The 22,813-nt window shown below is 42.6% G+C and overlaps 1 protein-coding gene across 2 annotated transcripts in view; it reads left to right on the top strand.

The window, feature by feature from the left end:
• Nucleotides 1-1,443: 1,443 nt before the first annotated feature.
• Nucleotides 1,444-22,813, top strand: part of PLPPR4 (phospholipid phosphatase related 4) — a 44,421-nt gene continuing 23,051 nt past the window's right edge. The window contains exons 1-2 of one of the 2 annotated variants that reach the window (XM_039485243.1): nt 1,444-1,821; nt 19,834-20,019. In XM_039485243.1, coding sequence (XP_039341177.1) covers nt 1,744-1,821; nt 19,834-20,019 — 264 coding nt within the window. In that variant the 5' untranslated portion in view covers nt 1,444-1,743. Of the gene's footprint in view, nt 1,822-19,833; nt 20,020-22,499; nt 22,567-22,813 lie in introns of those variants that run through there. The other variant, XM_039485244.1, reaches the window with a different exon arrangement.

The following is a 22,813-nucleotide window of genomic DNA, read 5'->3' as shown; positions in this document are numbered from 1 at the left end:
TTCCGACATCCAGGTCATTAATAAAGATGTTAAACAACTGCAAACAAAGAGTAACTATTAATGAATGAAGTCAGACTGGAAGGAGGTCTCGAGTGGGGGTCCACAGGGGTTCTGGGTCCAGTGTTATTTAATCAAGTATGCATCCGCTTAATGGCAGCCTACTGAGCCTGCATTTCTGCAGCTTACTTACAGAATGTCATGTGTGACTGTGTCAAAAGCCTTGCTAAAGTCCAGGTATATTATGTCCATCACATTCCCCCTATCCACCAAACCAATTACCTTGTCAAAGTAGCCCCAGACACTTGAAAATTCCCCCATTGTAATGCTTCTGGAGCACTGCAACTTTGGAACTTACTCTTGAAAAGCCAGCTAGCTCTGCAGGTCCTTCTCCTCAGTTCTCTCCTTCACCCTTAGGCAGACCTGTACAACAAGCACACAGACCTCCCCAGACAATGATGTGCATATCTGCCACCTGCTGGTTACCCACCACTGCAGCCTCCTCTTTCCCCTGTGCTGAGGGGGCAGGAGGAGGAGGAACCACTGGACTCACCTTCACATTACTCCTGCCTTCCCCACCAGGCCACCCCACCCTGCATGTGAGGAGGGGCCTGCTGCAGCTACTTTTGTCCCTGCAATGGAGGAGGTGGGGAATCATTGCTACCCGATGTCCCACTTGAGGGAGGGGTGGAGCAACAGTCACCTACTGCACCTGGCCATTCCCTTTTCAGAGCTTCCTACATACCTTCCCCTTGCAGGGCCGGCTTTAGGCCTATTCCACCAATTCCCCCAAATTGGGCCCCATGCCTAAGAGGGCCCCGCGCCCAATGAGAATCCCTTCCCTGGCTAGAGGTGCCTTTTTAATTTGTATTCACCTGGAGGTGCTTCGCGTCTTCAGCGACACTTCAGCGGTGGGTCCTTTGCTTGCTCTGGGTCTTCGGCGGCGGGTCCTTCAGTGCCGCCAAAGACCTGAAGCGAGTGAAGGACCCACCGCCGAAGTGCCACTGAAGACCCAGAGCACTGCCCAGTGAGTACAAGCCCCACATGGTTTTTTTAACATGTGGGGTTTTTTTGTTTTTGTTTTTTAGTCATCCCTGCCGAGGCCCCGTCAAAACTGTTCGAATTGGGCCCTGCACTTCCTAAAGCCGGCCCTGTCCCCTTGTGCTCCCCAGGAATCTCAGGGCCCACTTGCCTCTCAGCTGCTGCATCTAACTCCTACCACTTTACATCCTTCCTGCTCATCTTCCCCATGATCCCAGCTCTGCTGCCCACCTGATTTCCCCACTCTTCCTGAATACTCAAAACCAATAGATCCAGGAGGGAAAGGGTTAAGGTGGCTGGAGCACGCTCCCCTCCTCCTGTAGGATAATGGGGCCCCTTCCTTTTCCCTGGAGTAGGTTTCTTGACGTCAAGCCCATGAATATTGTACGAAGCTTCAGGATTGTAAGTGCAGCGAATCCTCCTCTGGCAGAGAAAGCCAGGGCTCTGTGCTGGGGGTGGAAGCCATTGCAGCAGCTTTGGGGAAGGAAGGAAGGAAGGAAGGAGATCTCTCGCAGAGAAGAGGCTTTGGGCTGCCTGCGTGTGGCACAAGGGATTGCTGCAAGGGGGGAAGCTTCACGCTGTGCTTTCCAGAGGTGCCTCTGGGGCATGTGACAGCCACACAAGGCACCGGAGCGGGAGGAGAGGAAGCCTGCTTCGAAGCACTCATCCCCATCCCTAAAAGAAGAGCCCAGCCCCTTAGCCAGCATGTCTGCAAAGGAGAGGCAAAAAGGCAAAGTGACCAAGGACAGCGTCACTCTATTGCCCTGCTTTTATTTTGTGGAGGTGAGTGAAGAACCTGAGCTTGTGTCCTTTCAGCTTTAGCATAATGCAGATCGTTAGAGGCATTTTAGGAACAACTTTGTTCTCTGCCAGCATGCTCCTTTCACTGGCGTTCGCTCTGGTTAGTGCCTTCCTCACTGCCTAGGTGAATATATAGAGAATAGCACTACAGAGAGCTGTACACGTTGTTCTATTTGTGTATTGTGCATGTGAGAGTATGGCAGTGTGTCTCATTCCTCTGTGAGTGTGTGGTATGTCAACCCGTGGCTGTGTTCTGGGTCTGATTTGTATGTGGCTGTGGATTTCAGTAGGGGTAAAATTAAGCTTTGCCTGTAATATATTTGCATGGAGTTCACGTCTGGTTCTGAAACTGGGTCTACATCATCTGAGCTGTAATCCACGGTGGGGGCGGGGAGAGGGATGTTCTTTACATCTCGGGAAAGAAGGAGTTCATTTTGATAATCTTTCAGAACCATTTCATGTAAAATATGTAGGTGATGCTTTGCATAATAAAATCAGTACCAGAAATCCATCAGTATTCTGAAGAGCTGGTTTGAGATTAAACTCTTCCTTGCAAAATACAGGCTGGTGCTTTTATAGGAATTATTTCTGAGAGTGTCATTTTGCAAATGGACTGGCAGCTAAATGAAACCATGTCACAGACATAGGATCATCTCAACAGGAAGTCATGTTTCAGAGAGGAGGTTATATGCAAACATGTATTGCATGTATTATGTCCAGGAAAGAAAAGTCATGCCATAGAAGGAATGTCTAAAGAATGAATATGGTTTAAAGTTTTTAATAATCAGTACTGCATTTTTATCAGGCCCCAGTAACATGCCTGGACTGTAAGAGAGAGCTAGGTAATGACACACACTTTGTATCTTGAAACAGTGAAAGAGTTTCTCAGTAGATTTTGTAATGAAAGATTGAAACATGTCGTGGCTGCTCTGTTGATGCCAGGTGAAGTTACACTTCCACAGGCACTCACTGCTCCAGAACTGGTCTATTGCTTAGAGGATTTTAACCTCTTTTCACAGCACTCCATTCACTAGTAAGTACAAGAGCAAACATGGTTTCAGCTTCAGGAAATGAGTTTGTCATTTCTGTGTTTGTTAACCGAATAGTAAGCAAACACAGCTTGCTTCTGCCCTAACAGTAGGGCAGTTACTGAGTCACTCCACCTCTGTGCCTTAGTTTCCCCATCTGTACCACAAGGATGGTGGTACTTGCCTCATGGAGGTGTGCTGAAGATAATGCACTAAAAGAACTTTGAAGGTTTTGCTTAAATATACTGGGAGATAGGAGTATACAGTGTGAGAGGGGCTTGTAAGTGGTAGCAGGCTGTCTCTTTTCCACCTAAATTCCCTATTAGTGGCCTAATATTGGACAGGTGCAACGGTGGGGCACCTCCTGCTAGTCATCTCAGGAATTAGCTCTCCAGTCTCCAGAGCACCCTCTCCAGGCCGATGTCCCACTGCCACTTGGCCCCCATGTGCCTCCTGGACACCAGATGACCCTTCCTTTCTCTGGGAGCAGCCTCCAGGCAGTACCCCCACAGTTTCTGTGGGTCTCCCCACTCAAGGGAACCCCTATCACCTCAGTATTTAGCTACTGCCAGTCACCATCAAGCTTCCGCTCACTGGGGCAGACTGCAGCATCTCAGCCATTCATCATAGGCAAGGTGAGTTTGGACCTGCTGCCTTGGCCTACCCATGGGCTACCCTCTGCAACCCCAGTACCCAATTGGCCTTAGACTAGGCCACAGCCTGGGGTTTTCCAGGCCAGAGCTCCCCAGCTCCCTTGGCCTTCCCCCAGCCCTGCTCTCCCCCCCCGGTACCTTCTCAACTCCCTAGCAGCCAGGCCTATCTCCCTCTACAAACAGAGAGATTATATCTGTGCACCTGGCTCAAAGCCTTTTTATAGGGGCCGGCTGTGGTCTGTTTGGGGTGTGGCTCCCAGCTGTGCCTACTTCCCCAATCAGCCTGGGAGCTGCTTGCCCCAGCCACAGCCCTCTGCTGGACTGTTCTAAACCCCTCAGGGCAGGAGCCGTTAACTACCCCGCTACAATGGGATACTTTTCAGAGAATGTTAGATACTAAAGTAACAGATGTCATTATTGTGGAAATGAACCCATTGATGGAAGGCTCCTTCTGGGCCACATAATTCCTCTGGTATTCTTGTTAGAGGAAAGAGGTCATGGGTAGAGAAGCCACACAGGTGGGGGCCTCTCTATCTTCCTCACACTGGAGCAGAGGGCTCTATGCTATCTGAGGCCATCCCATCACTGAGAAGGGCTTAGGGGGCAGACAAGGGAAGAAGCCACTTCTATACTGATGCATATCTAGTAACCAGCCCCCCCCCCCCCACACACACACATGCACACAGGGAAAGTAGCAGCCACATTGTGATGGGATGATTTTTTTCGAAAGTAGCACATAGCCCAAGAACAGTGGTCACACTTAAAATCAGTTTTGCCTGAGATAACATTACCTCAGGATTTAGTATAGACTCAAGGAGCTCAGTCTATTTAGCTTAACAAAGAGAAGGCGACTTGATCACAGTCTATAAATACCAACATGGGGAATACACATTTGACAATGGGCTCTTCAAACTAGCAGATGAAGGTATAACACAATCCAATGGCTGGAAGTTGAAGCTAGAGACACATTCAGAGTGGAAATAAGGTGTAAATTTTTAATGGTGAGAGTAATTAACCATTAGAACAATTTACCAATTATTCATCACTGGTAGTTTTAAAATCAGGATTGGATGTTTTTCTAAAAGATCTGCTCTAGGAATTATTTTGTGGAAGTTCCTTGCCCTGTATTATACAAGACGTCAGAGTAGATATTCACAATGTTCTCTTCCGGCCTTGGAATATATTTGCAGTATTCCTTAGAAACTCCCTGTACTTTGTATAGTGAATACTGCAAACCACACTAAAGAGGCTGTAGCTCTTATGACTAAGTCACTGGACTGGAACTCAGGAGGTAAGGGTCCAGTTCCCAGCTCTACTGCACACTCTTTTTGTAAGACTTTGGGTAAGTCACTTAATCTCCCTGAATCTCAGTTCCCCAGCTGTGAAGTGGGGATACCCCTTCTTCCAGCCTTTGTCTGTCTTTTCTATTTAGGCTGCAATTCTCTGAGGCAAGACATGTTTTTCATTATGTGTCTATACAGCACCTAGCACAATGGGGCTGTGATCTCAGTTGGGGCCTCTAATGTAGGCGCTACTATAATACAAATAATAATCTATCCACTGACCTAGAGAAAATGGCTACTGCTGATGGTTATCCAAGACAACAGACAAGTTTTTAAGTATGACCATTGTGCTTGGGTTTTATGTAGGATTAGAAAATTTCACCCACTGTGCACAGACACTTTGGGAAATGCTGTCAGGTGACAAACTGCATTACTGCAGAATGTCACATGTCCTTAATAGTTAGGATTTCTTTGTTGTAGTTGTTTTTAAACTCATTATTAAATTCCATTTTCTATTGATCCACCTCCATTGGGCCAAAGCAGGATTCTCTCCCCTTCTTATGCATATCCCATTAGTGTCAGTAGGAGTTACATATGTTTATAGAGAAGAGAGGAGACCCCACACTACTTTGCTTGTTTGTAGCAAAGGACAAGGCAAATAGATTTTGTATGTATTTCTGTGCACCAGCCTCATCAGCGGTGGGCCACAGGAATATGCCCAGCTTGGGGATTGAGTTTAATAGTCACTGTAGAAAAGCAAGGGAATCTTGCATGCTGTACTATTGCTGTGGCAGAGGCAGAGTGGAGAGGTTTTTAAGCATATCCATGTTCTGCAGAAATTGGCTTTCTGTGTACCAAATGAAGCGGGCTTCAGCCCTCATCTGTTGTAAGGAAAGTTGTCAGGATACAGACCCTTACCCGTAGAGAGGGGAACTAAAACTGAAAGCCTTGGGATTCCAGGACAAGCTGTGAGGATCCTTCCACCTTGCCCATGTCTAGCACCTGGGAGCACTGAGGACGTTCACATCTAGATTTGAATTTTATGGTTGGCCCCAGTCCATATATTGTTCAAAACCAAAACTCCAAGTCTGAACAGATACAATATTTAGGGAAATTTGGATCCAAATCCAGAGATTCAAACTTTGCAACTGGGGCCCAACTCCAGTTCCCCTAAAGGTTTAGGGATGAAGCTATTGTCCTCCTCTTCTATTTCTCTCCTTTTCTCCTGCAGCCATGACAGGTATATTTGATGAGACAGTAGGCCAAATTCTGCTTTCAGTTACACTTGTGTAAATCAGGAGTAAATCCAGTAGACTTAATTTACACCTGTGAAAAAGTGGACTGAGTACAGAGTATCCAGTATTCAAATTAGAAAATTGTTATAGTTGCCCCCCTCTTCCAACTCTTCTGTTCAGTTTCTGGTGGTAAGACATATAGTTATGATTTACCCACATATACCCAGCTCTAATCTGACCCCTGTGACTCTGCTTCTGGAATTTTATAGTACAGGATAATACTGATATTAATGAAACAACCACCTGACAGTCCCTGCGGTGGCATTAGCAGGAGGAGGAAAATGGCTTAAACATTTTTTAATTGTGATTGGTTAAAGAAGAACATGAGACTGGCTCACCTCTCATATAGATGTGTTTAAATCAGGAATAGCTCAATTGAAGTCAATAGAGTTACCAGTGTAAGGGACAAGAGAGACAGGCCCTGTGAGGTTAACTGGCATTAGTACACAATGTGGATGTTTTTTGCATACCATAGGCAACATCATCATCCAAATAAGCGTAAACATGAATATAGGAGACCAGATTTAGGTAAGCCAGCCGCTTCTGAAATGTACACAATTTGGGATTTTCCAAATGTATTTAATAGCAAAAACGTTTTAATTCAGTAGGTGAATGATGAAAAATGGGCTTTTTCAATCTCTCCCCTCTATACATCTGGCCTTTTTGTATATTTCCTTCCCATTCCATTCTGCCCTACTCTCAGGTCAGGCTTACCCTCCCCCAGCCCGTTCTTAGTTGCAGGTCCCAATCCACTGCTCCTTGTGGCTAAGCAACAATTAGTTTCATTTTGTATTTTGAGAAAGAGACATGAGGAGCTGCTTTCTCACCTGTGCAATTCAATAACGAAATGTCAATCAGAAAATGCTGGAGGATCAGGGCCGCAGGGAGAAGGCAGATCTATCACTAATAATATCAGCAACATAATGGGAAACTGTAGACAGACATTATTTCCCCAAACACTGGAGGAAAGAGAGGGGCCTAGAAAAGTATCCAGGGAACAGGAGAAAATGGAAAACCAAAATCATACAATATAGAAGCGTCCATAATACATAAGCCGGGAAGGAAAAGAGGTCTTATGGTCACTGATGTAACCTAAACATGCATAGCACTTTACAGAGCAAATTAAAACAAACAAACAGATTTTCTTCCTTCTAAGGGATTTATCCTGCAAACTCTCACTATGGGGAGCAGTACTTACTATCCTGAAGTCAAGTACTACTCAGCAGAATGAGCACTATTATGGCCAGTAGTATCTGTTTGCAGAATTGAGCCCTAAAATGAGACAAAAACAGGCAGAGACTACAATTAAGGGATGGGATGAGGAAGTGGTAGAGAGAAGAAGAGGACAATGAATCCAATCCTGCAGATGCTTACTACTAGGCATAGTATTTACTACCATGATTCCAACAAGACTACTCATGTTAGTAACCGATACTCGTGATTATAAGGATTCGTAACAATGGACCAAATATGATTATATAGTAACTTTGTAAGCTAGGCTGCATTTCTATTGATAGTTCCAATCTAAAAAAAAATTGCAGGCCTGATTCTGATCTCATATACAGCAGTGTCAATCAATAGTAACTCAAGAAAATACAGTGAAGTTACATTCAACATAAAAACAATGTGAGATCAGGCCCTATCTAGCTTAATTTAGTAGAGCTACAGGGCCACATTGTCCTCTCACTTACACCAATTTTACATTAGTGGCTTCAGTGGAGTTATTCCTGATTTACAGAGATGTAGATAAATGGAGAAGCAGGCCCATGGGTTAGAAGCTGTAGAAGTGAGGAGAAGGAAATCAACAGACATACAGAAAAGAATTAGAGCAGCAGGCATGGTGGATGTGGCCTAGGCTGAAAGACTAGGGAAGTAGAAAACCTACAAAAAAATTAATGAAACTTTATTAAACATAGCATAAAACATTTCATGACTTTTTGCAGTTTTCACTATTTGTGAAATAGAACCTTGATGGATTAGTATGTATCTCATAAAAACGTTTAAAAACATATTATAATGACAGTAAGAGTCCTACGCTTTGCAGAAGCACATATCACATGATCTGATCTGGAGATGTGCATCACTACTCACCTGAAGTGCATATTAATCAGTGCACTTCCACACAAACTGGTCTTTTTTTAATTATGTTTGTACATTTCACAGTTGGATAGAATACGTAAATAATCTGAGCCTCTTTTTTAAAAACTAAGGGAGAGAGGACTACTCATAGAAGCTCAATTTGCATCTGTTTAAATAGAAGGCAATGTCCATAGTGAAAGATCTACCGGCATCAGGAAAATATTATGACTTGAAATATTGGGCTAGTCTACACTGGCAACAGTGCTTTAACGTGGCTTGTGTAGTCACGGCAGAGGGCTGGGAGAGAGCTCTCCCAATGCTCTAAAAAACCCACCTCCATGAGGGGCGTAGCTACCAGTGCTGCAAGTGCGGCTCCCAGTGCTGGTGCACTGTCTATACTGGTGTGTTACCGCACTGAAACTTGATGCGCTCAGGGGGGTGTTTTTTCACACCCCTGAGCCAGAAAGTTGCAGTGCTGTAAAGTGCCAGACAAGCCCATTGTCTGTGACCATTCCTGGAAAGAGATCTGCCCTTTGCTTTGTTGATCTTCCCTCGTTAGCATATTCAGAGTACATCCTTGGTACATTCAAGGACAATAGCCAGAAGGGTTATTGCCTCACATTTTAAGTATGAATCTGGAAAACTTCCAGGGTTATATACCTCCTGTTCCCCAGAGGATGAGGATGTCTGCAGATGTAGCATGGACAAATACATTTATTCATAGTGACAGGAATACTCTGTTTCAAGGAAAAATCTGTGGGTGATTTTTCTTCACTCATTAGCCAAACATCAAAAAATATCTGGGGTGAAATCCTGGAGCCTGGGAGTTTTACCATATACTTATATGAAGACAGGATTTTACCCCTGGCCTTTTGTCTGCAGGGTTAGCGTGTACAAACAGAGAAGGCCTAATTTTCTCTCACTTACATATGTATAAATATAGAGTAACCCCACTGAAGTCAATGGAGTTACAACAATGTATAATGGGTATAAGGGATCAGAGAATCAGGTTCAGTAGATGAAATCCTGGCCCCGCTGAATTCAATGGAGTAAAGATTTCATCCATTTTCAGGTATGCTGAAATACAGAAGGCTAGCTCCTGAACTCCTGTAAGTAGACTTAAATGCCAGCTGAAGAATTGACCTATAAACTTTGTGTTACTGTGGATTTATTGGTAGAATATCGCATACACCCAGTTACTTGTCTGTGGGTTTGCTGAGAAGTGAATGCTGCTCAGAGAGACTATCTACAGAGTTAAGTTTTGTTCCTTACCTTTTCATGTGATATGTAAGGTGGTAATGGGGTTTCTTTTGGCAGTATTTCCTCAAGCAGACAGCATGTGACCCAATCAATCATCCTTATAATGTGGATCACCTCTTTGAGAACTGATAATCCATCCACTTTTATTGGCTACCAGACAGGCTAGAAAGCCAGTGGTAGGAGGTACCTTAGAAAACACAAGAGATCTATTATATTATTGTAGCAGTCAGTTCTGTAAAGTGGTGGGTTTCCTCGGCTCCAGTTGAAATAAATGTGTGTTGAGGGTGTTCAGTGTATCTCAGGACCAGACACTTAGTGCCCATTCATTTCTAACTTATACTGACAAGGGTAGATTCGAAATGTCAGATGTGGACGCACATCACCAAGTATCTCAAAAATTCCACTTCTCAGTCATTTCTGGATTTTTTAGGTATGTAGACATGCATGACACACATCCACATTAAAATTATATGCTTAGGACTCTGCAAGCTTTTTGGAGGCTTGAGTTCCAGGATATGCATTGCCTACGGGAATTTAGTGATTAGAATGGGAGTTTTACCTGTATAAGGAATTATAGGATAATCTCCTCAATTTCAGGGAAAGGGCAATTGCTGTATGCTAATTAAAGAGTTGAGAAAGAGTCAGAGACTACACCAACATCTGTTGGAGGCACAATGGAGGACTTTCCTCCCTAAACTTAAATGCAGTGAAAAAACATCTTTAATTTAAAAAATGAAAAATAAAATAAAATAAAAAAATTAAAAAGCAACCTGAAACACTGATGAGCTGCACACAATCATTTTGATGATTTGATCCCATGAAGGGGAATTTCCACTTTCATTACAATAAAAATCATATGTCTAGCCCTTTACCTTGTGAAGATAGCAGCATCAGTTTACTATTCCTAAGCTAACCATGTGAGCAACTGTGAGGGGTGAAATGGACAAGCACCTGGGCCATGCAGTAGCAGGAGGCTGGGGAGAGGCATCCTAATGACTCTCTCTCCTCACACACATACCTTTTTATGTGAAAGGTGTCAGCTCAATCTGGTGTGTACCTGAAATAAGCTCTAAGGTTACGTCTATACTACCCGCCCGGGTCGGCAGGTAGCGTTCGACTTCTCGGAGTTCGATATATCGTGTCTCATCTAGACGCGATATATCGAACTCCGAACGCGCTCCCGTCAACTCCGGAACTCCACCACCGCGAACGGCGGTGGCGGAGTCGACGGGGGAGCCTCGGACTTCGATCCCGCGGCGTCTGGACGGGTGAGTAGTTCGAACTACGCGTAGCTGAACTTGCGTACCTTAGTTTGACCCCCTCCCCAGTGTAGACGAGGCCTAAGACCCACTGAAATATTTTGGCTGGCCCTGAAGTGTGGTCATGGTGCACAGGAGTCAGTTTTGTTTGGGGGAATTATGTTCAAGACCTGGCCAAAGCATGCTAAGGAGAGCTCTGCTTATTAATAAAGGTGAGGAGGAGACCAAAAGCTGATAATACTTCTGTCCTTCTTCTACATACCATGTGTTTAGAATAGCTGGCAATAAACCCACATGGAAAAATAGTATAGGAACACTTGTTTTCATCTTTAATTGACTATATTTTAAAAATATGATCCTGCTCCCATAAAGAGCCAATCTTGCAATAATATCCATGTGGGTGGACCCCTGAGCCCACATGAAACAATGTTGCATGATCAGGGCCTAACTCAGTAATAAAACTTCCACTGGTTTTAAATGGGAGTAGAATCACCAGTAATTTGTGGCGGCTGCAGCTCTTACATCAGTCAGAGGTCATGTGTCGTCCCCCCCACGAGGCACTCTCAGTTTGGGAGGAAACATCCCTGTGTATGATTTAAAATGACAGCTTATAATCAAAGCTGTCATTGTAAATGTATTCTGAGGAATGGATACTGCTCTCACTGTGTGAGTTCAGAATCAGGCCCCGTATCTGCAAGCAAGCACTCATGCATACAAGTATTGAAGAGAGTTGTTACATTGTATTCACAGGGTATTTAAAAAAGTATACAACATATCTGCCTTCATCGTGTGTCATTAACAATGGGCATAAAACAATAACAAATAAAACCCCACAAATCTTGAGACATCAAATGTAAATACTGTACTAGAATCAACACACATACAGTCTGCAATGTTTTCATTGACATCCTTTTTTAAAAAATGAATTTATGTTCATCTCAGGTTGTATAATGTTTTTAACATACATATTCAGGTATATTTAGAAGTACAGTAAAAACCTAGGGTGAAATCATGGCCCCACTGAGGCCAATGGGAGTTTTGACATTGAGTTCAATGGAGCCAAGATTTCAGCTCTAGTCTTCACAATAAAATCACATGGCACATCATTCATAAATGATTGGGGGTGGGGAGGTGGAATATTGTATTTCATTTTCATCCTAGGGAGAAGAATGAAAAAGGAATCAGACATGAAAGATGCTATTCACTTTGCTTAATGCATCACTGGGAGGCACTTGGACACCAGGGTGATGTCTCCCTATTGGAACTTGATAGGATAAAAGAGGATTGCCCTCCTCCAACTCCGTCCTCCTGTATTCCATAAAGCACAAACTACAACCTAATTACAGCTAGGCATGTGGAACACTGTGATCACTACTACTGATTAGCTCAGAACAATGCACTTCCTACTATGTTTGTTACCCAGTCTACCCAAATCCCCCCTGGTTTGCTTATTTGTCTGTCTCACCCATCTGTTATGTCTTGTCATTTAGATTGTAAACTCACCGGAGCTGTGGCCATCTGTCTGTTCTGTGTTTGTACAGCACCTAGCACAATGGGGTTCTGGTTCATGACTGGGGCTCCTAGACCTGTGATAAATACAAATAACTAAATATTTACAGAGCCTAGCACATTGTTGTGGCCTCTCGTGATGCTGCAATATATGGTATTAAATAAATTAATAAACAACATTGTCCTTTGGCCTAATCAGTTAGCCAGTATTCAGGGCCTTGCTGGATTGGTTCTACTAGTCTGATATTTCTTTGGTGCAAACTTGTTTCTTTGTGTAGAATGTACCCACAGTCCAGTTTCCCTGATCACAGTAAGAAGGAAAAGCAGAAGGCAGAGGAGGCAGTTTCTTTGCTCACAATTTCAAAGCCTGTCTTTTCCAGCCTGTACTCTGCACAAAAGAAAGCTCCCTGTTGGCTTCCTCCTAGGGCAATGCTCACATGGTTCCTCTTTCTATCTGTTCACTTTCCCATTCTTTTCACACACTCAGGGCAGGTTTACACTTAAAACTCTGCAGTAGCACAGCTGTAGCACTTCAGCGAAGCTATTACTATGCTGATGGCAGAGCTTCTCCCATCAGTGTAGTTAATCCATGTCCATGAAAAGTGGTAGCCATGTCAATGGGAGAAGCCCTCCTATCAACACAGCATTCTCTGCACCAGGGGTGGGTCAGTATAACTGCATGGCTCAGGGATGTGGATTTTTCACACCTCTGAGAAATTTATACCTGTCAAGGTTTCCTCCCCCACTCTGAACTTTAGAGTACAAATGTGGGGACCTGCATGTACCCTTCTAAGCTTAATTTCTAGCTTAGATCTGATAGCGCTGCCACCAACCAAAAATATAGTGTTTTGGTACACTTTCCCCCAAACCTTCCCTGTGGAACCCAAGACCCAAATCCCTTAGATCTTAGCACAAGGAGAAATTAATCATCCCCCCCACCTCCTTTTCCCCCCCACCAACTCCTGGTGAGTCCAGACCCAACTCCTTGGATCTTAAAACAAAGAAAATCAATCAGGTTCTTAAAAAGAAAGCTTTTAATTAAAGAAAGAAAAAGTAAAATTTATCTCTGTAAAATCAGGATGGAAAAATGTATTACAGGGCACTTAAATTTATATAGCCGGAGAAATCCCCCCTAGCCTCAGGTTCAAAGTTACAGCAAACAGAGGTAAAAATCCTTCCAGCAAAAGAAACATTTACAGGTTGAGAAAACAAACATAAGACTAACACGCCTTCCTGGCTGGGTACTTACAAATTTAAAACATGAGACTGATTCAGAGAGGTTTGGAGAGCCTGGGTTGACGTCTGGTCCCTCTCAGTCCCCGAGAACAAACAAACCCCAAACAAAGAACACAAAACAAAGACTTCCCTCCACCAAGATTTGAAAGTATCTTGTCCCCTTATTGGTCCTCTGGTCAGGTTTCAGCCAGGTTTACTGAGCTTCTTAACCCTTTACAGGTAAAAGAGACATTAACCCTTAACTATCTGTTTATGACAATACCGATGTAAGTTTATATGTAAACTTGGCCTCAGACAGCTGCAATCAAATCAATGCCCCAGCCCCTGCACTTGCAGTCAGACTCCAGGCAAAGCCCTCTGGCCACATGGCTCAACTTTTACTCAGGCATTGTCTTTGATGGTTTCTTCTGTGAAATGAAGAGGCTAACTGCTCCCTCATTTAGCCTTGATAGAAGGCAGCTAACACATCCACCAGCTTCATAGCCTATAGATCTAAGACATGCCTGCCGGCAGCCACACACAAGCTCCAGCACAACAACAATAATATAAATAAGATAATAGCAAATACTTTACGATCATGAAGAGAGGCATAGGTTACAAATAACAGGTGTAGAGTACAGCATGTTATGAAGGAGCACAAAGATTGCATAGATACATCATACAAAGTATTATTGATACATAGAGGATCAACTTTCTGCTGGGGTCTATGGAACTACTGCACTGAAGCCAATGGAGCTGCACCCCTTTACACCAGCTGAGCCCACAGGGTTTACTATTTCATGCAGGTGAAGATCAGTGTGAAGTCTTTGCTAGGTGAGTTGTTGTAAAGACATGAACCAGAGTTGACCATCAAGGTGTTTAGTTGTTTAGTCAGGGAATTTATGATTTTTGTGTTCCCTGAGCATCAGCAAAATACTGCCATACTGGGGGGACCAGATTGCATTTTCTTTGGCAGAATAAAAGGCTTTTCCAACTGGGAACATGTTTTTTATTTGTGTCTTTCCTTTTGTTTAAGAAAACATATTTTGGTCCTAAAGGTCTTGACAGTGTCATTTTATGAAACGGTCAATATTTGCTTGCTAGTGACTCAGAGCAAACATCACTTGCAGAGAAAATGAAGTTTTGATTTGGAAAATTCTCCAAGGGGAAGGTAAACCTTTTTTTTTTTTCCTGAGGGCTGGACAGCATGGGTTATCATCTGGCAACACTTCAGTTCTGTCACTTTGTTGATGTTTGGCCTCAGTGACCAAGAAGTTGTAACTTTCAGGATTGCAGCAAGCTGTGCATCAGATAGTTGTGTTCGGTATTTTGACTTGTTTATATTCATTGTGGAGAAAAGTGATGCTGCCTCCATGATTGACTCTGCCCGGCAACTAGTGATGGTATCTCTGTCCCTCTCCCCCAGCCAATGGGAGCTGCGGTGGGCGATGCCTGCAGCCAACATTGCCGGCAGCATGTCTGCATGTGTCTCTCCTCCGTGGGCTGCAGTGGGGAGGTTCTCAGGCCACACATGGCCCGTGGGCTGGGACTTTGAGACCCCTGCTCTAAATCATTAATGAAAATATTGATTAGTACCAGATCCAGGACTGACCCCTGTGGGACTCCCACTTGACTAGACATTCCCCACCCCAGTTTGACAGCAAACCATTGATAACTGCTCTTTGAGTATGGTCACAAAGGCATATGCAGTACAGAGTGGCTGGTGCCTGGTTTTTCCCCCTCCCATGCACTTGAAACTATGAATGTATGAGTACAAAAATCTCTTGGAGGGGTTTCCATCAGATCTGGGACCCCTTCTGCAAGGGTTGGGTCTTGCTAACTAATTAGAGCTCCTTTGCTTTGACTACACCATGCAACACAAAGGAGCATTTGGTCTTTATTCTTCTCCTGAAAGTATTTGTATATATGTTTATTTCTTGTTAAGCTTTTTGGGGAATGGCATGATAGGGCTAGGCCCCCTGCAATATAAATAATAATCATCATAGTAATGAATAATACAACTCTTTGGCTTAAGAAAGCCTCTTAACTAGAGTGGGGAGAGGATGTTGTTTCTTTTTCATGAAAATTTGACAAAAAATGGGCAACATCTGAAGTTTTGTAACCAGCTCTTCTCCTAACTGGGCTGATTATGATCCTGATACAAAGTCCTTTGAAACCAATTGGAATCTTTCATTGACTTCACTAGGTTTGGATCAGATATTCTATTTTCAGGCATAAATTATAATCCAGAGCGGAGGTTAAAAGTCAGAAATTTCTTAATCGACTGAGCATGTCAGAATATGAAGACTCATTAGCCCAGGTCTTTACTTTTTTTATTCCAATTAGAAATAAGAAAAAGAATTTCTATTTTGTAATTAAAACAATGCACATTATTACCAGCTAATTATGTCTGTCATGTTCAGGGTATCAAAAGCTAATGCCTGTAATTACAACGCTAATGCTGCCCTAAGCAGAATACTCAATAAATATTCATATTTTTAAACAGCCAGTTAGAATTATTTAGAATATTGAACAAACACTTATATTGTCTTTGCCTTTTTGAAGATGCATTTTATATTTAGGTTGATAAAAAAAGATATGAGAACAAGACGTCCTATGGGACCTGACATACAGTATATTGCAAACTGTCTATAAAGTATTTGTTAGTATTGCTGAGGAATTATTGTAGGGGTTATAGTTATTGTTTTCTTTTGGGGGGTGGAGATGGTTTATGTTCTGAAAGAATATGGTAATCCTAGAAGTGAAAAGCACAATGGAGTCCTATCCTTTGTTGGGATTCCTAAGCACCACCATTAAATGTGGGTGTTTCCTGGATTTTGTAATTAGCAATAATAAAACTGCAGTTAGCATATGCAGATCCCTTTGAAAATGATCTGTATGCACATTAACGCATTATACTACATCACTATATCAAATATGACATATTTAATAATAGCTGAATCTCACTATATAAATGCAATTATATAGGTGGGAAACAGTCAGATAGGAAATATGGACTTGTGGGTAACATACTGCCCTAAAACTCAAGAAATCTGAGTCCACTCCAGTGTGACCTGGAACAAATCACAATCTCTTTGTGCCTCAGCTCCCCATCTGTAAGAAGTAGGATAATTATTCCTTTGCCTGCCTTGTTGATTTAGCTCTTGGAGGCCACTGTCTCTAATTATGTGATTTGTACAGCACCTAGCACAATGCGGCCCTGATCTCAGTTGATGCCCCTAGGTACTACTGTAATGCATATTAAATAATGATTTTGGTGTCAGATTTTACAATTGCCTAAACCATGATGCGTGGTGTCAGTGAAATCACACTGTGTGTGGGCATAGGTGTTGGTATTTTGCCCCAATGGATTGGTGCAGAGCTGCACTGGCCCGGTGGAGCTAAGGTAGGATTGTGCCACTCTCCCTCTCTGAGTTTTCTAGTGGTCGGGGACAACACGTACGCTGTACCCTTCCATTGAATGGACCTCTCCCAACCTCCCCCAAGCTGAGGCACAAAAAGGACTATGTGACTTGCTCCAGGTCACACAGGAGTGGAACCCACCTGAACAGCTCTGGGTGAGTGCATTGGGGAGGATAAGGGGATACACCACTATAAGCCTTCCTCCTCCCATGGCATCTGGAGATATTTGTGCACCGAGAAGCAGTCTCAATAATCCCCTGAGCACAGGGACTGTGACTGTCCCTTACAGCTGCTGGGGGAGAAAAAAGGGTGAAAGCTCCTTGTTCCTTGCATATCCATGCAATCATACTGAGTTACTACAAATGCAGGACTGCCACTGAAAACAAAGGGAGTTCTCTGGAGTGCCCAGTGTGAGATGGGAATTAAACAATTCAGCTAACTAAAAAACTTTGCTACTTCCAATGATGGCAGAAATGACAAAATTCAGTTTGGATGCATTTATTCTTTATTTAAGTAAATCTAATGGATTTCTTGTGTTATTTTCAAGACACTCTTGGGAATGCCACTCTTCGCTTTATTCAGGATGTCAATTCACATTCCTTTTCTATGCAATCACAATCAGCCTAAAAAATGAAATTATAACACAATCAACCCGACCACTGAGAACAGGGCATTCCTTAGACTACCTTCAGTGCATTTTTCATAGCAATACTTTTGAAGACAAGCTAAACTCTGCAGCTCTTTGTACTGTGTAGCACTTCAAAGCAAAGCTGCTATTTTCAAAAACCAAGCCCCATTATAAACCCTGTTTCAGTGGAGTCCAGATAACAACCACCCTACACCTAAAATTACATTTTCTTTTTTAAAAACCTGGACTAAAAAACACATTTTAAAGTTTGGAAATGGCCAATTAATGGATCCAGCCAGTTCCCCACTGCCCTTTACAAACATTATCATTCATTATCTTGTCACCTGACATATATTGCACTCCCAGTCTTCACTCTGTTTTACTCTAGAATGGAAATAAGTAGAATGTATCATTTTGATTTTATCTGTTTTTATGAAATGTGCAAGGAAGATTTCAAAAGCAGCATAATCCAGTGGAACATTAAGTTCTGAAGGAAAACTGTACATTTTCTCAGTGTGATGTGTTGGCATAGAATAATATTTCCTGCAAGGGAAATAGAATAATTCATGTTTGGTGTTATGAAATACCTTCACTGTATGGTGCTGTAGGTATATGCAAGTCTATGTGGACCTTGTAAGTTTGTATTTTGAGCTATATTAAGAAGTGGAGAAAAAGCAAACATAACAGCCGTCTTCAAAATAAGAAGGAAGAGTAATGCTAGCAATTACTGTTCCATCAGTCATATTTACCTTCACTGTCTCAGGATATATCACCTCCCTGTGTCAGCCAGGTTCATTACATCCCAAGGGGTTTCAGCCTAAGGGAAGGCAGGCAGCGTGCTTCTACTGTGGCCCTTCTCACTGGGTGATGCTGGGGAAATGCAGATTTAAGTTCTGTTGAGCACTCAGTGAGGACCTCATCAATGGAAACTGACAAGCAAGGGGATGCACTGCAGTGAGTCATCATATGCTGCTGTGCCCCAGCCAGGGGCGGCTCTAGAAATCAGGCTGCCCCATACCTGCTGCAGGTCCATCATGCCTGCGGCAGGTCTGCTCGTCCCAGGCCTGGCCCCAGCCAAGCTGCATCCCCCACCCACCACTGGTCACTTTGTGGACTGTACTGGCCCTTGCATGCACTGTCGTAGAAAGGTGCTTTTGCCTGCTTGTCAGTCCCACAGCTTCCCTGGTACACTGTCTGCCAAAGAGGGCCCTCTGATAGAACCGGTGCTTTCAGAAGCTCATGGAGAGTCTGGGTGAAGTTTCCCCCTTAAGTCTAACTTTTATCACTAATAAATTAATGGAACTAATCTCTAAAAGATAAAAATCACTAAACATCTAGATAAAGGAACCATGACCCATAATCATCTGCTTTCTACAGGAGTAAATCCTGCCAGGCAAAGTTAATTGTTTTTTTTTTTAATAGAAAAAAGCCTTCACCCATAATGAATAGGTGAAGGCAATTCTCTCTCTCTCTCTCTGTATATATAAAAGAAAAGCATTGGATACAATTTCTCACTAAATCTTCCTTAGAAATTGAACTCAAATTGGCTGGGGTATATACACTGTCATGTGAACTGAAAACTCTTTGAAGTACCCTAAACAAAAAGCAATGATAAACAGCAAAGCATTGAGTAGGATAAAAGGTGGCTGTTGGTGTACTTCTGGAGCAAGTGTAAAGTCTAGTCTGATTGAACAGCTTATAAAACGTATGTGAAAGAACAAGGGTGTTTTAAACTTTTGATGACTACATCATTCAGGCAAGAAACAGAAACAAAACCATGTGATTTAGCTGCACAATCATTCACTATAAATAGCAGTTAGTCAGACTTCATTAACAACCCATATGTTGGCATATATTAGTATAATCTTTTTGACAAATAATTATAAATAGGAAATGAGGCCCCAATCCTGTAACAAGTTGACCACTGCACCTGTATGTAGTAATCCTTGGGGGTCCACACGTGTGAAGAGGTCATCCTGAATTCACTATGTTGCAGGATTGGAGCCTACTTTTGAAAAATCAGAGTCTGTTCAGGAATGTCTCACAGATGAAAAGGCTAAATTGTTTGGGAAATAAGATTCCAACAAATAGTTTGACCAGCTCAATTGACTATGGCAGTGGTGGGAAACCTGTGGCCCGCTGGTGGGCTACAAGACAGTTTGTTTACATTGACTGTCCACAGGCATGGCTGTCCACAGCTCCCAGTGGCCATGGTTCGCCGTTCCCGGCCAATGGGAGCTGTGAGAAGTGGCATGGGCTGCAGGTTGTTGCTTTTGCAAAATTATTATAGGGTCATTTGAATGTTTAGGTTTATTATTACAAAGAAATAACAATGAATTGTTTTTCCTTCCTTCCTTCCCAGTTGCCCATACTGGCATCTTCTGTTGTTAGTCTCTATTTTCTTGAACTTACTGATGTCTTCAAGCCAGTTCACTCTGGATTCAGCTGCTATGACAGGAGTCTGAGTATGCCATACATTGAACCTACACAAGAGGCTGTTCCCTTCCTGATGTTGCTTAGTTTGACTTTTGCTGGACCTGCAATCACGGTAAGTTATGGGAATGTTCACCTGCCTCCCCTAAAAAAAGATTTAGGAGCAGATCTTCAGTTGGTGTAAAGCAACATTGACCTCAGTGAATTACATGAACTGATGATCTGATTGTTAGGTTTTAATATGCACTTTTTATCCTTCTATAACAAGTGTTAATAGGGCCCCCAAACTTTACAACAGAAAAAGTGTTGTTGTTTTTTAAATCTTATTGACTTTTAATAGGGTTTAGGGTCCCCAAGTCACTTCAGCAATTTTGAAAATTCTACCCATTAATCCGTAGTAGTACAGTTATGAAATAAGAATAAAACATTCACTGTATTGAAATTAACAATGAAATCTCTCTCTCTCTCACACATACACACACACACAAAATGTTAAAGTATCTTAAAAGGCTGAGAGTAAATAAAGTTTCCTTCTTAACTGTTTATATTGAGATGCCAATCGGAATGCATAGTCAGGCAAAGGCTATCATGGAAGACACTCTTAAATGCAAATTAATTTTGTTCTCTCCTTTTCACTCAGATTTCAAATACCTTTTCACTTGTGCTAGCATTTTTGTCAAGTAAATACTTCTGTGGTTACAGAACCAGAGCCAAATTTTGCTCTGAGTTACTGTCCAGCAATCTGCAATTCCAATGAACACTCACTGTAGTTGTCTGGGTATAAAGACAACAAAATGGAGCCCAGTACATTTGTGTGTAGGCTGAGAACAGCAGAAAGTTTGGGGGGGAAAAAAACAAACAACCTTAACATTGTCTTAAAATGACTCCTAGTAGCACACCAGTAAATTATGGTTGAGATTCACCCCTCCTTGAGCAACTTGGCTTTGTGCAGAGAACAAAGATGGGTGGGAGGGATAGAATTCACCTTTTACCGCCTGGGATGAAAAGCAGGCTGTGTAAGGTTGTTCATTCAGTGCATTTCCCAGCCTCATCTGCAGTGGTTTATGACCATTCATTGGCACAAACTGAGATCCTGCTGACTACCCACTGGCCAATCAAACAACTCCTTAACACTGGCCTAATTAAACTAGCATAAAGATAATTCCATCTGTAGCCCACAGGAGAGACTGTGGAGTTCCACCCAGGCCATCTTTGCTATGGGCATGAACGTTAGAGGGCGTGCATGGATCTTCTGTCCCTTTGTGAACATCACCCTATATAAATCACTGTTCTATATATTATGCTGAATGAAATAGTGTCTGTACAGGACCTTTCATAGTCTTGTTAATGAGCGAGATCACTAGAGCAGGATTTTTTTGGCAAATGGAGATGCCAGGTTACACTCAGCAGTGGCTCACATGCAGTTTTAGATATAACAGCCAGGTTTCTTCAGTGAGCTAATATTGATCATGATGCTGTGGTTATTTATTATTCTTTCCAAAACTGCCCTGGAGTATCTAACTTGTAAGCTATAGGACGGGCAAGAAGGAAACTAGTTCAATGGCTCATCCAAAGGGAGAACACATTGTTAACAGAACAGAATCTTCCCAATACAGCACTTAAATATCAGTGTATGAGCAATTCAACCCCTTTTGTATAGTAAATGAAATAAAATGTCTGATCTTTACTAGTATAATAACCCTGCTGGAATTACAATGTGAAGCTAAAATGAAATGTAAAGACTTTATTTTTATGTACACTTAGAGTGCTGTCTATACTGCTTTACTGGGGCACTCATTTGCTCATTTAACTGTGCACTTCGATGCCACAACGCTATAGCTACCTCTAGTACACAAGGACAGGCAGGCCAACTGACAAATTCATCCCTATTCCTAACTGCATTGAGTTTAACCAGGGATTAATTCATTCCTTTGTGCTTTATCAGAGAATCTAAAATTGTGAAAACTCTAAAATGCGACCCTGCATATATAGAAATGCAGTGAAGGGGTGAAATCCTGCCCCCATTGAAGTCATTGCCCAATCTCCCATGGAGTTCAGTGGAGCCAGGATTTCACCCTATAAGTTTTTAAACAGAGGTTTGGCACTCTGGTTAACATCTGTGTCACTACTTCCGTTCAGATATCCCGCCTTTTTGAATGTGCAACTCAATGAATGACACATTTCCTTGAAAGTGGCCTTTGGGCCCTGTATATGCACTGGGAGAACTTTGCTAAGTACAACCATGTTCATAAACCGGTAGGAAGCTCACCTACATTCTTTATCATACTTGAACAGCTGCTCCTCTCTTGCCCATAGTCCCTTCCATCTCACCGAGGAATCCCTCCTCAGGATCATTCATGTCGGTGTGCACCTAATTTCAGTATTGCCAGCCCAAGCATTTCAAAATCATGAGTGGAACCCCAAAAGTCATGTGATTGACTTAAAAATCATGAGGGCTTTTTTTAAAATGGTTTCTTTTTATAGGTCTCATGTAAATAATATGGTTTCAGCAGCAGAGGTTTTAAGAAAATATGAAATATCATGACACTTGTGATAAAAACAAGAGATTGGCAATGTTGCTGTTTATGTGGACATCCTGGGCTTATTCACTGCTGCCTAAACTGGATCCAGAAGGTTTGCCCCTGGAAAACAGATTGGCTGGGTAACTAAGTTGTTTTTTCTTTTTAATTCTGTCAGAATGGATTTTCACACTGGCATCTACAGGGAACAACTGCAGGAGTCATACTGAAGTCATACAGGCTCAAGGACTATGAGATGGATGCAGTCTTGGCATAAGTGCACTGAACTTTATTGATTTCAGTGGATTTACACCAAAGCTGACTATTAGACACTTTCAATGGAGGTAATCTCTATTCTGGGAGCACTTCTAGCCTGAATGGAAGAACCAT

This window comes from Mauremys reevesii, linkage group 8, assembly GCF_016161935.1.
Source record: "Mauremys reevesii isolate NIE-2019 linkage group 8, ASM1616193v1, whole genome shotgun sequence".
In the NCBI taxonomy this organism is placed as follows: Eukaryota; Metazoa; Chordata; order Testudines; family Geoemydidae; genus Mauremys; species Mauremys reevesii.
The sequence above is the reverse complement of the archived record's forward strand: the minus strand, read 5'-3'. Positions and strand labels throughout refer to the sequence as shown.